The 17,500-nt window shown below is 38.3% G+C and overlaps 1 protein-coding gene across 1 annotated transcript in view; it reads left to right on the forward strand.

Annotated features, from left to right (window-relative positions):
• Positions 1–17,500, forward strand: part of LAMA4 (laminin subunit alpha 4) — a 1,355,623-nt gene that overhangs the window by 539,895 nt on the left and 798,228 nt on the right. Inside the window, exon 11 of the mRNA XM_044061904.1 lies at positions 14,719–14,830. Within this exon, the coding sequence (XP_043917839.1) occupies positions 14,719–14,830 (112 nt within the window). The remainder of the gene's footprint in view (positions 1–14,718; positions 14,831–17,500) is intronic.

A 17,500-nucleotide genomic window follows, 5' to 3' on the forward strand; every position in this document is an offset into this window, starting at 1 on the left:
CATATTTCTATACCCCAGGAATTTTCTGCTCTTGCATGACTGTAGATCATATGTCCTGTCGACCAAAGTGTGTTGAAAAACAAAGGGTGATTTTAGCTTAAATCAAAAAATCCTACATAAACTATAGATATAGAAACATACATGCTTATATGGGTCTACTTTGATCCATCGAAAACACACTTTTCTGAAGTTCAATTAGACGAGTCCAGTTTTGCAAAAGTGCAGTTATTCCAAAATGCACTTTCACAAAAATCAGCTCACCGAAGAGAGGTCACTGGTTCCAGGATCCTGTTGTGGTGCAGGTATGTTGCTTCTGCCGTTGTGTATGGGAGGGGAACCTGTAATTTATAGATACCTTGCTGTTGTAGATCTCGGTACAATGAGGATAAGGGAATATTCCCTTTTCCCAACTGTAGTGCGATCTCAGAGTTAGTATATATAAGTAGCGGTGGTTGGGGGTGAAGTGGGGTTGCCCCCCCTGCATAAATGTGTTTACTGTATTTGTTCTGTGGTTTGGTGACTTGATTTTCGCGAAAGTGTGATTTTAAATAATTACACTTTTGTGAAACTGGACTCATCTACCTGAACTTCGGTTACAGTGGATATAAAAAGTGTACACACCCCTGTTAAATTGCCAGGTTTTTGTGATATAAAAAAATGAGACCACAATAAATAATTTCAAAACATTTCCCACCTTTAATGTGACCTTTAACCTGTACAATTCAATTGAAAAACAAACAACTGTTAGGGGAAACAGTATAAAAAATAAAAAAACGTACAATAAGCTGGCTGCATAATTGTGCACACCCTTAAACTAATACTTTGTTGAAGCACCTTTTGATTTGATTACAGCATTCAGTCTTCTTGGGTACACACCTGACATCAATTAAAGAGACTCTGATTAACCTCAAATAAAGTTCAGCTGTCCTACTAGGATTTTCCTGACATTTACTCAGTCGCCTGCTACAGCTAAAGCCATGGTTCGCACAGAGCTTACAAAGCATCAAGGGATCTCATTGTTGAAAGGTATCAGTCAGGAGAAGGATACAAAAACATTTCCACAGCATTGGATATATCATGAAACACAGTGAAGACCATCATCAAAAAGTGGAAAAAATATGGGACAACAGTGACATTGCAAAGAACAGGATGTCCCTCGAAAAGTGATGAAAAGACAAGACAAAAACTGGTCAGAGAGGCTGCCAAGATACCTACAGCAACACTGAAGGAGCTGCAGGAATTTTTTGCAAGTACTGGTTGTGTACTACATGTGACAACAATCTCCCATATTATCCATGTATCTGGACTAGGGGGTAGAGTTGCAAGACAGTAGCTTTTTCTTACACAGAAAAAACATCCAGGCCTGGCTAAAAATTGCAGAACAGTACATCAAGTCTCCCAAAAGCATGTGGGAAAATGTGTTATGGTCTGATGAGACCAAGGTTGAACCTTTTGGCCACAATTCCAAAAGGTACATTTGGTGCAAAAAGAACACTTCAGATCACCAAAAGAACACCACCCCCATGGTGAAGCATGGTGGTGGCAGTATTATGCTTCGGGGTTGCTTTTATTCAGCTGGAACTAGAACTTTAGTCAAGGTGGAGGGAATTATGAACAGTTCCAAATTCTAGTCACTTTTTGCCCAAAACTTTCAGGTGTCTGCTAGAAAGCTGAAGATGAAGAGAAATTTTGCCTTTCATCATGACAATGGCCCCAAGCATGAATCCAGATCAACAAAAGAATGGCTTCACCAGAAGAAAATTAAAGTTTTGGTATGGCCCAGCCAGAGCCCAGACCTAAATCCAATAGAAAATCTGTGGGGTGACCTGAAGAGAGCTGTGCACAAGAGATGACCTCGCAATCTAACAAATTTGGAGCACTTTTGCAAGGAAGAGTGGGGATATTTTGCCAAGTCAAGATGTGCCATTCTGATAGACTCCTACCCAAGAAGACTGAATGCTGTAATTAAATCAAAAGGAGCTTTAACAAAGTATTAGTTTAAGAGTGTCCACACTTATGCAACCAGCTTATTGTACATTTTTTATTTTTTATATTTTTCCCCTAACAGATTTGTTTGTTTTTCAATTGAATTTCACAGGTTATAGGTTACATTAAAGGTGGGAAAAATTTTGAAATGATGTATTGTGGTCTCATTTTTTATATTACAAACACCTGGCGTTTTAACAGGGGTCTGTGCACTTTTTATATCCACTGTAAGTTTGTTTTTTATAATTAAAGAATTTTCTTCTGCCTGCCGCAGCTGACCACCAGCTTATCTCCCAGTCTTTTCTATATTTTTTGGGTCTCCCAGACCCATCTTTGCCTCCTCAGGGCCAACCCTGACCCATAACTTGGACTGGTAAGGAGAGTACGTATCCTGGTGCAGCATCAGCTCATTGCTGGGAGTGCTTTTGGTCATACACTAGCTTAATCTCACACACTTGTGATGTCCTAGAATGAACACATAGTCATCCTGCCTGTGCAGTGACTCAGGCAATGCCCTTGCCTCCCTTAGACAACATCATCCTGTGTGTCCACAGCCTCCACTTGAGCTCTGTCATGAGGGGCATTCCAATGCCATCCCCCTACTGAGAACAGGCATGCTCATCTTCCCATTCCAGCACCTCAAATGCCTGAGGTGCTATTCAAACCTGGGTCTCCTCAGCTGTAGTCAGGGCTTTATCAATCTAGGCCACCTGACTGGCTATTTAAAGGATATAATGGTTCCCAACCTAATTAGGTCTACAAGACTTAATGAGTAAATGGTGACTATTCAATGCAGCGCAGCATTTCTGACCAGAGTGGTTATAATTTCCTGAAGAGAGGTGCCTGCATACTGACCCATTCCTCCTAATATTTTTGTTATTCATGACTCATTTCCAAACGCTTCTGGTACCTTTATCTGCTTTTAGACTGTAGATAAGGTCTACAGGGCACCTACACAATCTGTTGAACTGAACAGAATTCTTTAGGAAGACCTTAAAGAGGTTGATCTGCTAAGTGTGCTATTCCTTATTTTCTAACCCTGTTCTACCTCCAGATACATATAGTAAGTTTTATGACAGCCTTGCTTAAAGAAATTATGATGTAAATTCCAGTGATTTTGGGTCACTTATTGTGTCTATCTGTGTGGTTATCTGCTGGTCTACTTGTTGATTTGTTTTTCTTCATATCATAAAATATCAGAGTGACATTATTCAGCATTCCCATTGTGTGATACTTTCAGAAAAGCTTTCTGAAGGTTGTGAACATTTCACTTCTAATACAGAGGATTTTGAGTGGTTACCAATCATACTAATTTGTTAATGTGGTCAGAAATGAATTCAGGTCATTCACCTCTACTTCAATCTATTTTGAAAACATATTAGCAAATGGTAAAGGATGGTTACCCAGTGGTGATCCATTATAGTACATGAGGAGTATTAACTGCCCTTGAAGCAGTTTAAAGTATCTAACAACTTTAAAAGCTGTAAAACACCTCAAGTTGCAAGATAAATGGCAGGCAGAATCAAAGTGTGCTACTAATCAACCAACAGTTTTAAAAGCTATTTGGCACATTACTCTGCCACACTTTTGTTGTTTGTATGGCATTATCAAGTATCTTACAGCTTTTAAAGCTGGCTGTAGACTTCTTCTCCAGTTCTGTGGGTACTGATGTCTGTATGACAACATAATCCTCTCTAATAACTAAGTTTATACATACGAACATCTCTGTAATAACCATACAATATCTAGGTTCTGACTCATGAATCTTTGTATAACAAGCTTGTTATATTTAGGTTCTTACACATGAATCTCGCTATGACAAGGTTGTTTTTGTCTCTTTTTCAGAGAGTAATCAGTGCATTCGGTGCACTACAAAACATATTCGCAGCTACTGAAATGCACCTGTTATAGTGCATGCAAAGCAATGTCTTTCAGCTTTTCCCAGGATTGCCACAGCAGATCACCAGTCTGCAGATTGATTGGCAGTGGATTTTTACTGTACTAAGTTGCCAGCCCAATGCCCAACTTTCACGGAAGGCACACCCACATGCACGCATCTACCTACATGTCTTTAAAGCTCACTCAGCCACAGGGAGGACATGCAGACTCCGCACAGAAGGAACTCCAGCCGAGAAACGAACCGAAGAACCTCTTGCTGTGAGGCAACAATGCTAACCGCTGCACCACCACGGCCACTACATAGTGCATTCACTTGCTTTAATTTGTACCATCTGAGTCATGGTTAGTAGACAGGCATAGTTTAACATATGGCACTGTCCTGACAATGGTATGAATAAATTAAGTCATCTATCCAGCTCCTCCTCAGGAAAGGGGGTCCCCTTTCTCTTTATCCCCTCTTTACAAAAGCAAATGTCTTATAAAAGTGGGAAACAGTGAAAACTTATTCCCATAGTATGATTTGCACAGATTCATGGTTTGTAGGAGCCCCAAAAAAGGTAATAGAAATAACACATCAGAATCTTCTCACAGTCCATTACAAGTACTTTAAGACTCCAGTGGTAGAGGATAAAAATCATTTTATATATGAAATTACTTCAATAAGGGGGCTACAAAAAAGGAATAGATTTTTATTCCACACTCCTTATTCTATAAAAAGGGGGCCAGTGGCAAACTCTTTTGGAATTTTTATCTCAAAATAATCACAGCAAAAGCCCAAATTCTACAATACTAGCCAAATATTCTCTTCTACGTCTCTTTTCTCAACAACTTTGAATTGTTGCTTTAGCTTTTAAAGATGCTTACATTTGCATCGTCATTTCCAGCTTCAGAGAAATGTATCATGCTTCATGTGGGTTAAGGACACTTCCAGTGCTATGTGCTTCCCATCAGTGTTATCCATGATTCCAGATTGTTTTGCAGATATCTGATTTTTTTGCAGTCTCAGCACTTGAAAATTTTTTTGTACCCCCTATCTCACTGTACCCAATTGGCCTATTCATTCCATGGTTTCTGAAGCCATGGACTCCTGAGCTGGCAAGAGACCTACAGTCCATTCAGTCCTCCTTAGGAGTCCCCCATAAATTCAGATGCTCATGGCAAGAGTCAGGTACAAAGGAGCAGGCCATTCTTGTTGGTCTGGATCTGCCCTCTACCCCAACTGAGTACCCCCTGCCTCTGTGGTGGCTCTTCTAGCTGCTGTCTGAGTGTTTGCTTCACCTCACAGGGAATGCACACATCAGTATGGTCCCAATAGGCCTGGGCTTCATAGAGTAAACACCTAGTGCTCTCCATTAGGTGCCAGTAGTGGTGAGCCAGATACAACTCCCCACACAATAGTTGGTGAACAAGCAGTGGCCACACACTCCCATCCTCCCCTGTCAGTTCTAACAGAGGCATGAGTCACTATTTGAACTCAGATCACCTGCAACAAAGTCAGGTATTTAGCCCTCTATACCATGAAGCAACTACAGTGCTGAAAAATAAAGGTATCCATGTCTCCCTGTAGTGTGAATTTTGCTTCACATAGACTTATTCTTGAGATTACCTTTCAAATTACTTTGCTCTAATATTCTTTTCTCCATATTCCTCAGGAAAATAATTCTGTCACTCAGGAGAATGTTTAAGATATGATGGCTTTCCTTCATCTCATTGGCAATCAACTGTCCCTCTCCTTAAGGATTTTTCAGAGCACCATGATACATGTTGTCTCAGGCATAATAATGGCACATTGCATAGAAATAATCTTCATTTCTTCTTAAGAAATGTTTACAATCACATGACAGTCTGTAAACACCCCTTCTCTTGATACCAAAGAACTGCCTTGATGGGTAATCATTATACAGCTGAGGATGGGGATCTCCTGTCCACTCCACTTCCTTTTCATGTTCTGACAAAAGGCACATTAGAAAAGAAATGGGTAACACACATATGGAATTCATGATTATTCTGGGACAGTAGTTTTATGCTCACCTTGGCCCTCACATCAGTTTGATGTAAATGGTGACAGTAGAATTATTTATTAAAACATTCAAGACGTGTCTGCACCCTGGAGTCATTGAAGAATTTGTTTTGGGGGCCATATTTAAATATTTATTTCATTTCTGCCACAGACACTGCCTTAGTAATGTGGAACAAAAGCCTCTTTGATCCTATTCTTAGCAACTGTTCAGGTTAGCCTTGAGACAGTGGGATCTTCCCTGTTCTGTGAACATTCATGTGAAATTGGTGAATTGGTGCCAAAAATGTAATTTAGACCATGAGTGGCAGATGCACACATATGTTTTCTTGACCTTTAAAAGAACTGAGGAGTTCCTCATAGAGATCTGCCTGCTCCATGATCAAGGATCAGTTTCCTTAAATTCTTCGAAAAGAAAAGAATGTCTTTTGTCAAGACTAGGTAAGTTCACTGCTGAATGTTCTTCCTCAAGCCCACTGATTTATGCAGTTCTAGTAAAGGTGAAAAAAAGAAAAGGCTCATTTAGTTCTCGTAGTGCCTTCTTACCTGCAACAATGTTTTCTGTTCATCCAGAAGGCACTTCATATGGAATTATGATTGGGTCTCTGTTTATAACTAAGATGCTATGCTTTCAAGATGAGGATGTCAAGAAATTTGCCTGTAGTGCAGAATGAAGCAAAGCTTGAGGCATGAATCTTGATGTTTACATAAAGACCCCATAGAAACAGAAAAATGCAAATGTAATTCTTTGTACTACATGGAGCTTTAGCTACTTTATGTACTTGCTGTGGTAGCGTTGTCACCTCACAGTAAGACGTTGTCCTGTTCGATTCTCAGCTAGATCGTCTTCTGTGTGGAGACATGCATGAATGGGCGTACCTTTGTTGAAGGTTGTGTGTCAGGGCCGGCAACTCGGCACATAAAAATCTACTATAATAAAAAACAAGTGGAAAAAGATCATAAAAACAAAACCACTAATCCAATGAAATGATCGTGTCAGCACACAGGTTACAAGTCCATAAAACGTTTATTGTATAAATTCCACAAGCGCTTTAACCCTAGCTCAGTTGTAGGGCTTTTTCAAGTGTAAAAACAATGTAACTGTTCAATCAGCCATCTTTAAATAACTTCATTTTGAAAAAGGCGCCAAAAACCAATCTAACCTAAATTTAAAGTAACCACACACATTTTTACAACTGTCAAGTTTAAAAACGCAAATAAGTTCACTTTGTTCACCAAACATTGATGAAAATCAAGCCAAATAAATTTCTTGATAAAACTTTGAATCAAAGTAGTATAAAATAACACAAAATAACAGTTCTAACTAAAAAAGAAAAGGATGTCAAAGATTTAAAATACTTTAAAATTATGTTAAACAATACAAAAACTGTAATACTACTAGATCTCTCAAAATATTACTTTAATAATTATTTCGGTGGTCATTTTAAATAATTATTTTGATAAGTCGTCTGCTTTTCTAATCAAATAAGGCTTAATAGAAATATGCTCATTTAGTCCTGGGGGGTGGGTGGCATTCAATCTAATTTGCCAATAGGTCTCCCTACAGCATTAATATTCCCATTTTTTTGCTATGTTATATAAATGTTCATAAATTTGTTTGTTCAATGCCTTCTATGAACATTTATATAACATAAAAAAAGGGAATATTAACAATGCATTAAGTAAACATTTACAAATGGAGCCTAAACACACTGGCTTTCGTTTTGGGATTCTTGAACAAGTACCTATTGACCCTAAAGGGGGAGACTGGAAGAATTGGCTATGCTTGTGGAATTTATACAATAAATGTTTTATGGATGCAAAAATGTACTGCCAATCATTAGCAGACCGGAGTTCTGCTGTGGCGACCCCTAACCAGGAAAAGCCGAAAGACACAACAACTTGCAGGGAAAATGTGTAGCAGAGTGTAGTATTTCACAGTTCTTAAAGGTATGAAACACTTAGCTCTGCCACAAATTCAGTAGTTAGAAGCACCTCTCTGATAAATGGATGAATATCAAGATTGCTAGACACTTCACTCTGACACACACACACACACACACACACACACACACACACACACACACACGTGTTTATGTGTATGTGAGTGTGTGTCTGTGCATGTGTGTGTGTAAAACAGAGAGAAAGAGAGAGACAGCAAAATGTATTACAGCTGTTAAAACTGTTTTAGCTTATTTGACCTGGCTGTTGTTATTCTCTAGCAAAAGACTGGAACTTAGTAATGCTGAGAAGTGCTTAACATAGTTTTATTAATCACTTTTCTTACATCATTGAGATGGTTAACAAACCTGCCTCTTACACAATTTTGGAATGGAATCATAGTACCCAGTGTGCTACAATTACATTCAGCTTTCCCAGAGAGGTGACCTAATTTTTCACTTCAGGGTCTGGTTGTGTATCCCTCTCCTTACTCTGCATTGTACAGGAAGTTTATTTTTTTTTTATTCTTGGAGTTTTTGCATTTCCTGGTATTTAACAGCAGGCAATAAAGCTTAACACTTTGATGTGTTATGTGTATAAACAGAAAATGTTTTGATACTGGTTTCACTCAGATTAGACCATGGTGATGTGTGTGTGAATGGTTGAATGGCGTTTGATCTGAGTGAAGATTTAGCTTGTATATAGATGTTTAAACAACTGGTGTAAATGCATGTTTATGTTATCACCATTTGACAGAGTAAATAATCCTGCTTTGCTACCTAGTAAATTTACCATGCTTGCATTTCAAAGACAGATGTTCTAAGCGATGCTGTAACAAAAGCTTATTCGACACCACAAGAATACTACTATTTATTCAATGGTTATTTTCATATACATGACATTCATTTTATCAGTCACAAGGTATAGGTCATCTGTGCAGTAAATGATTAATGAAATTCTGCTTCTTGGGAAAAGCAACAAAATTTAGCCTTGATTTGTTTGTGCATAGGAAGGTAGGAGAGAGTTACAGTTCCTCCATGCCTTCCATTTCATAGGGCTTTATCCATGTATCCCTTACATGTATATTGAACTCTATAGTTAGGAGGGTAAACAACAGAATTCAATCACCAGAAATGTAAAATTAAACTACAGGATAGAAGTCCATCATTCTTGAAAACCTCTATCTGAATAACTAAACTTTCCTAACCTAACTAGAGAATACTATCCCTGATCTAATCTAACACATAACAGCAAGGCAAAGGCAGGCTTACAGTTTTTGGCGAGATCTATTTCATGGGTGTCCCCTGACTGCAGCTCTTCACTAACAGCTGCTCTTCACAAATTGCTCAGCACTTGACTAACTGCACAGCTTAACAGTCTCAACTGTCTTATTTTAAAAATAACATTCAGCTATTTGAAAAAAATTATTTTTCCTGTCAATCAACTATTTAAATAATTACCTAGCAACCAGCAACATTCTAATGACATCGCCTACTGTTTAGCTGATTCTCCATAGTATTTTAGTATCTCCCTCACAAACATGTGCAATTAGAAATGGATCAAAACACTGACAGATTCTTTAAACATTCTTTAAATATTCAACATGCAGTACAAGTTAATCTGAGAATATACACACATCTCCTGTAAAGACATGCAAACACAGATGACAGTGCTTTCAGTTTCTTCACCCTCCCATGACTCAAGCATGATTTTCAAGTGATTCTTGAAACCCAGCACTTGAGGAAAATGTTTTTTTCTGGGAATATCAACCCACCTCTCTCCTGGGCAATCCATTTGCATTAGCATTTTTAACCCCACTGCAATGTTTTTCTCCTTCTGAGAAAACTTGGATAAGCACAGCCCCCACCCCACAATCCAAAGTATCTACCTGTACAATAAATTCTTTATCATAATCTGAGTTGGCTGACACAGGGGAGCTTCCCAAAATCTCTTTTAGTTTATGGATGGCCTATGCAAAATCTGTGGTCCACACTACCTTGGTTGGTTTATTCTTCCTAGTTAGGTCAGTAAGGGGTGCAGCTATGGTACTGCAATAGGGTGCAAATTTCCTATAGTACCCTACTGTTCCTAGAAATGCTGTCACTTGTTTTTTAGTAACAGGAACTGGCCATGCTTGAATAGCTTCCACCTTGACAGGTTCTGGCCTAATTGTACCACTCCCCACTGTGTGTCCTATGTAAGTGACTACTGCCATACCCACTTGACACTTACTGTGTTTAATGCTTAAATCTGCCCTACTTAATCTAAGACCTCCCTCACATGTTGATCTGAAAATGCCCATAGCATAGAAGGTACGGGCTGATCTTTAGATGTTACACCCACAACTCTTCCACAGACAAATCAGCAGGTCTGACATGAAGGTGGAACCTTGGTCAGTCAGCATATTCCATGGAAAACCTACTCCACTGAAGTTTTCTAGCAAAGCATTTCCCACCTTTTCTATATCAAGATCACCTGCAAAAGGAATGTTAGGGACGTTAGCTAGAAGTGGCAGACTGTAGTCTATAGGCTCTACCAACTGCCATACTACCTCACCTTCCAGCCCTCCCTTAGGAATCCTCTCTTTATACAACAAACCTTTGTTCCCATATACACACACCCCCTTCCTTAAACCTCAGGTGCTTCCTTAGCCATCTCCCTCAAGCTTTGTACTGTAGGGTCCTTAAGTTGAGCTTGTCTCAACTGTATATTTGTGGCCCTCCCAAGTTCCCCTTCTGCAGGAAGCCTAGTATCTTCTAACAGCTGTCCCTCACTGTCACTGTGAGTACTATCACTTACTTCCGTTCTTGCAGTCACTGTGTCCAAGGGAACATCAGTACCTCCCAGCAGCTGTGGCTCACTTTCAGACATACTGCTACAGGATAGCTCCTTCTCTGAAACAGCCACCACACTAGTCCCAGTTTTAGGTATGGGATCTGTCTGGTTCTCTCCCAGACTACCAAACCTACATGCCTGCATCACAGTCTGACTATGTGCTACTACATATACACAAGGTATTGCATCATCAAAGTCATTACCTATCAGGACATCTGCAAGAATATTCTCAAACACAAGCGGTCCTTCCACAGGAAGGCTAGTAACTTCTGAAAGCTGTGCCTAGCTGTCACTCTGGGTACCACCACTCACCTTCATCCTTGCAATCACTGTGTCATAGGAAACATCAATACCCAACAGCAGCTGTGGCTCACATTCAGACTTACTGCTACCAGACAGTACCTTCTCTGCAACAGCTGCCACACCAGTCCCAGCTTTAGGTATGAGATCTTTCTGGGTCTCTCCCAGACTATCGGACCTACATGCCTTTCTCCAAGCTTGACTGTATGTCACTGCATGTACACAAAGTATTGCATCATCAAAGTCATTCCCAATCAGGACATCTGCAGGAATATCCTCAAATACACCTACTTGCTTGCTTCCTCTTCCACCCTCCCAGTCAAGATGAACCCTAGCCAAAGGTATTTGGAACAGGGTCCTTCCCAATGCTCTGATTGGAGTGCACTGCCAAAGCAAGTACAGCCCTTCTCTAACCACTGAAGTCCTCACAATGTTTATATCAGAAGATGTTTCCCCTTAGCAGTTACCTGTTAACTATCTACTAAGATAGGATATAAATTTTGATAATATTGTGGCACCCTGGTTTTTCTAAATAACTTACCACTGGCAGTTTGTAATCCACACTTACTGGCTCCCTCAACTTCTGTTTCTCAACTTTCCTCATGGACATTTGACTGCTATGTGTCCCCTCAGGTTACACTTGAAACATCTAATCTCTAACTGTGCACTTGGATTAGTAGTTTCCCCATTACCGGTGTACTCTGTTGGAGTGGTTTAGACTGCCCCATGGGTTCCCTTATATCCATGTATAGCATTGGGTATCCCTTTGGTTCTGCTTGCCAAGTAGAGATCCCCTTTTCTCCCCAGCTCCACTGCAGAGTTGCACTCACGGTCTGCTAATGAGATTCTCATGTCATCAGGCAAAGTACTGAGGGCTTCTTCCCCTCACCAAAAGGACTTCCAGTCCCTCAAAAATGGTGATCTGACTCCCACTCAACCTTCTGTGAAAGTAAATACTTATGTCAGCAAAATAGTCACGTACACTTTCACCTGCCTTGCTTCTATGTTCATGAAACTTGTTTTCTATAAGCTTCAGGTGTTTAAAACAATCTAGAAGACAGTTCTTAACTTTAACATAATTCAAACAGTCTACATTAAACTACTTTGACATGGCCTGAACAGCTTTACCATGGAGTAAGGCAGTCAAGACCTGACCCCAGAGCTCATGGTCAACATTATATTGTCTACATACCCTCTCAAAGATATGAATAAAGCTATCAAAGTCATCCCCATCCCTGTACTGAGGAAAAGGTTACTGACCTTTACACGTTCTGGAGTCTGGTTATTCCCTTCCCCATTACCTCCATGACCCTCTTGAAGGGTTTGAAGCTCGATTTCACTCTGATGCTGTCTCTCATTTGCCTCAGCTTCTAAATACCTCAGTCACTCTTCATATTGATGCTGTTTCTACTCAGCCTCCTGACGTCTCATTCTCTCCTCAGCCTGCCGTCATTTCTCTTCCAGTTCACACTGGCACTGTTTCTCCCTAGCCTGCAGTTCATATTGGTGCTGCTTTTCCCTAGCCTCCAGTTCCAGTCTCCTTAACTCTAGATGGATTCAAAGGTCATCCAAAGAAAAGGTGGACTATCCTGTTCTGGCAGGCTGCCCATCACCAACATCAAACTCGATATTCTCCGAATGGCTGGTCTGAGCAACCAAGGTTTACCTCGTGGCTGTCAACAGTGCACACCTTAATGACAACTACCTACAGGTTACTGGAATCCAATTTAAAATCCTATACCGCTGGCACCAATTAATGTGATGTCCACATAAAATTTCACCCAACTGCCACCAATTAATGTGATGTCTGGCTGTATCCCACGAGACTGTCACCAATTAAATGTGACATCCCCCACTATCCTGGGTCAGTAACTAAGGAGCTTCAATCCTTACTACTGACTCCAGTGTGACTGTCACTTAAACAGAAGTAAATTTCACAATTTTTTCCTACCAGCACAACAGGAACATGCTCTATTTTCTTAGGACTGGACTATATACCTCGGTACACCCCAAATGTATTTTTTTATTTTACACTTCAGAGCATTGTGTCTTAGTTTAAGACCTCTGATACACTCTCACTCAAAGTAAACTTAAATCTCACACATCCAAACACTTCTGGGAAAATCTGACACAGATTTCCAGCTGTGTCGCTTCCCAAAATAAGACGGTAATGCTGCCACCAATCAGAGTGTCTTCATGCCGTTATAAAGGGGTATCCAATTTTGAAAATTAAATATCAGAATAAATGATAGCTATGACTAGAGCAGCCAGGCCTTTGAGGGGATCAGGGGAGTATCAGTTATAAGCACTCTCTAATATCCAAATAATACATTGATTTCCAGCCACAATGTAAAGTAATGAAAAAATATTATATAGTAAGTAAAATGATTACAAGAATGTAAATCAATAACTGTGAATAAACACCAGAATTTAGTCACCAGAAATGTAAAATTAAACTGCAGGAGTCCATCATTCTAGAAAAACTCTATCTGAATAACTAAACTTTCCTAAACTAACTACAGAATACTGTCCCTGATCTAATCTAACACATAACAGCAAGGCAAAGGCAGGCTTACAGTTTTTGGTGAGTTCTCTTTCATGGGTGTTCCCTGACTGCAACTCTTCACTAATAGCTGCTCTCACAAACTGCTCAGCACTTGACTAACTGCATAGCTTAACAGTCTCAACTGTATCATTTTAAAAATAACAGTCAGCTGTTTGAAAAAGTTATTTTTCCTGTCAATCAGCTGTTTAAATAATTACCTAGTAACCAGGAACATTCTAATGTCATCACCTACTGTTTAGCTGATTCTCCATAGTACTTTAGTATCTCCCTCACAAACATGTGCAATTAGAAATATATCAAAACACTGACATATTCTTTAACATGCTGTTTAAACAGGGAAATACTCAACACTTTAAAACGTATTTACATTTTCACAATTAGGCATGCTGGCATACAATACATGCCAGTCTGAGAATATACATAAATCTCCTCCCAGAAATGCTAACACAGATGGCAGTTTTTTTCAGTTTCTTCACATTCTGCATATCTGCATTCTTGTCATGGAGAATAATATCAGATGATATACCTATTCTAGTATACATCTAAAGATATCAGAAGACTAAATAACCCAACCAAAGTTTACAAACATAAAGGGCCTCAAAATGTATTTAGACTCATCAAGACTTTTATTCTGGGGGGGGGGGGGGGGGCGCTGAGTTCAAGTTCCAGGGGAAGCCTTTAATTCCATCTTAATTGTGTTTATACATATTTCATGATATGCACACAGATTGTTGTAATAAACAGCAGTGTACTATATTCTACAGTTCTAATATTAATGTACTTAAGAGGCATGTGCAGAAGTCATTTTGTTTCAGTGTACAATTTGTACAACAACTAAAACTGTATGCTGATATGCCCAAATGTGTGTTCTCCTTCATTATTTTTCACTTGTGCCAGTTGGACAATACTGTCTGCTATCATTAAGTATGAGAAACAAATCTTACACTAGCTTGTGAAGGAAGTAACTGCTAGATTCACTTTTATAAGGAGTATTGCTTAAATTAACAATCAATGCAATCATTTTATTTTATTCGAACAGCAAATTTAAAAAAAACACCTGTTTAATGTTTTTTTTTTAGTTTTCATTTGGGTGCTAAGATCAAACATTAGATTTATGGAGGTGGCTGTTAAAATTATGCTAAAAGTCAAATTAAGTTGCTGTTGTATGTTTTAGGAAAAAAACATCTCAACTAAAGGACAACTAGTGGTAAACGACACAAAGGAAGTTTTTAACAATGCTGAGAAAATGTCAAAAGAAATTGTAGATTTGAAGCTTAGAATCCAAGGTAAGCAGATGTCCTTCCATTTGTGATGATACATTATTGTTGGTAGTCAAAGTCAGCTTCTTTTGATTTCCTAAAGTTGTGTTAAAGATGTCTGCATTTCTTTTAGTTGTATTAGAAATAAACAAAGGCAATACACTAAATCATTTTTGTTTAGATAAGGCTACAATGACAGGTAGCATCTCATTAAAACAGAGAAAGGGGAGCCCAACTATTTGTCACTAGATAGTTGATTGACACTCCTACTTATACCAGAACTAAAAGCCTTAAGGAGTTTTCCATAAAGGTGTCATTTTCATTTGTTTGAAATATTGCCATCACTATAAATGCTGTCACTGACAAGGGCAAATTTTCCTTGGCAAATTCAGCACTACACTGCATATAAATTCTTTAGGCTGGAATGATAATCTACACACAGTAAGCACCTCAGTATGTGAGTATAGTATAATTCCCTGGAACATTCTACTAAGAATTGTTAGAAAGTAATACAAAATGAACAGTTAAAACACAAAATGACTTTATTATAAAAAAATCCAACTGGTAAGCGCTTTCATTCCCTTCAAGGAACTTCTTCAGACCAAGTTGTATAATGAACAAACTTATTTAAATACTTAATAACAATAACATGTGATGCAAAGCACTTAATGCCTTAACCTTTTCCTTCTAAGAACAACTTTAAAGTTTTCGCTATCATTTAAACCAGGTATACACATGCATTCAGCCTAATTTGCAAACAGTATTCTCTCCAGTCCAGTTCATCTTCTGCATTAAATCTATGATCAAAACTGTTAACTTCATCAATTATTACAAATTTGAAGCATGCCTTATTTTTTTCTAACAAATCTTTTTGCTTAAAATGTTTTGCCAAGGCATTGCTTTTATCCATCTTGTCTACTGCTCTTATATGTTCATTCAGTCACATGTAGAATTCTTTGATAGTTCTTTCTATATAAAATCCTGGGTCTATATTAAATGTTCATAGTCTGAAAACTTTGAATCTCATATGATCGACATCATATGAACGAAGTTTTCAAACATCGAACGTTTCACTGGAGATTGCCATAGGGAATTATTCCCTTCACTTCAATGTAGTGCGATCTCGGAGTTGGTATATTTAAGTAGCGGGGAGGTGAGGGGTGCAGGGGGTCTTGCCCCCCTGCATAGAGCATTCAGGTAGTTTTTTTTTGTTTGTTTTTAGTTTGCTTACATTTTAAGTTCAATGTTTGAAAACTTCACTCATATGGAGTCGACCATATGAGATTCTAAGTTTTTAGACTTCGAACTTATAATATAGACCCAAAATGTTGGGCATAATTCACACAGAGCCATGTATACCACATATTTGGACCTGCAATAATACAAATTATTCAACCTGATTTCAAAACTTCTTGCTGTCAGTACAAAAGTCTTAACTTCTTTAATATACTCACATAACTTACAACTGTTATATCTTTTTCATCCCCGCTTCTAAAACGTCAGGCATACTTGAACATAAATTCCTTTTCTTAAAAAAGTCTTTTAAACTTTTTCCTTTTTTTGAGACAAAGACAGGGTCTCCCCTATAACATTTTTAATTTCTTGAAAATTCATTAAGAATCCCCAATTATTCTTGATTATTCCTTTGATTTTACTTTCATCCACTGAATTGCCTAAAATACATGCTAAGGAAAGTCCTTTTCATTTTCTTTTGACTTGCTATTTACATTTCCTACCTTATGTTCCCTTACATTTTTTACTTTCATCCAGGAATTGTTAATGATGTCTTTGGGGTACCCTCTTACTTGAAATTTCCTTTTGAGTTCTACACATTCTTTTTCAAAAAATACTGCCTCATCTGTTAACCTGTAGGGTTACCACCTGTCCCACTTTGTGAGGGACAGTCCCGCTTTGGGCAGATGTGTCCTGACAAAAATTTTTAAAAATGGCAAATGTCCTGAGATTTTAGGACAAAATTATTTCCTATATTTTATGTAATAGTTGCATAAAACAGTTATTCTGTATCTAAAATACCTAAATGTTATAAGAAACAGAATAAGCAACTAAAATGTTACAAGAATAAGCTTTTATTTAGGCAAAACAGTTAAGTTCTATTGTTTGTACTGAGTGTGGGTATGTGTCGGCCTGTAAAATCTGATATTTGTACCAAAAATGTCCCACTTTGGCCATTTGAAAAGCTAGCAACCCTATTAACCTGCTTATTCTAGTGAATGCCCCTTCATTATGTTTTTTTAGGCTAAACTTACACATGCTATTGTAGTGGAGATAGCTGTTACTTTGCACTTCCTTTGTGTAAATCTTAACTTTTAAAGCATTGCTAGATCTGTACATATTCAGGTCCAAAAAATGTATGTTGTCCTTCCTATAATTAAATGTCAACCAAAGGTAACTCATGAATTAATTCACATTTTAATAGAATCTAAGAGTGCTTTTTTAGAACCTTCCCAAATAAAAAAACAAATCATCAGTAAATGTCTGTACATGATGATATGTTTTGCAAAAACAGATTCTAAAATAATTTCTTTTTCCCAGTTTATCAGGACTATATTTGCATAGCTGGGGGCCATAGCAGCCCCATAGCTGCATCATTTTTCTGTCTGTATATTTCATCATTATATTCAAAAAAATTATATGATAAAATAACATCCAACATTTCTGTGAACAATCTCACTTGTC

Source organism: Protopterus annectens, chromosome 2.part0 (genome assembly GCF_019279795.1).
Source record: "Protopterus annectens isolate FY-2018-M chromosome 2.part0, PAN1.0, whole genome shotgun sequence".
NCBI lineage: Eukaryota > Metazoa > Chordata > Ceratodontiformes > Protopteridae > Protopterus > Protopterus annectens.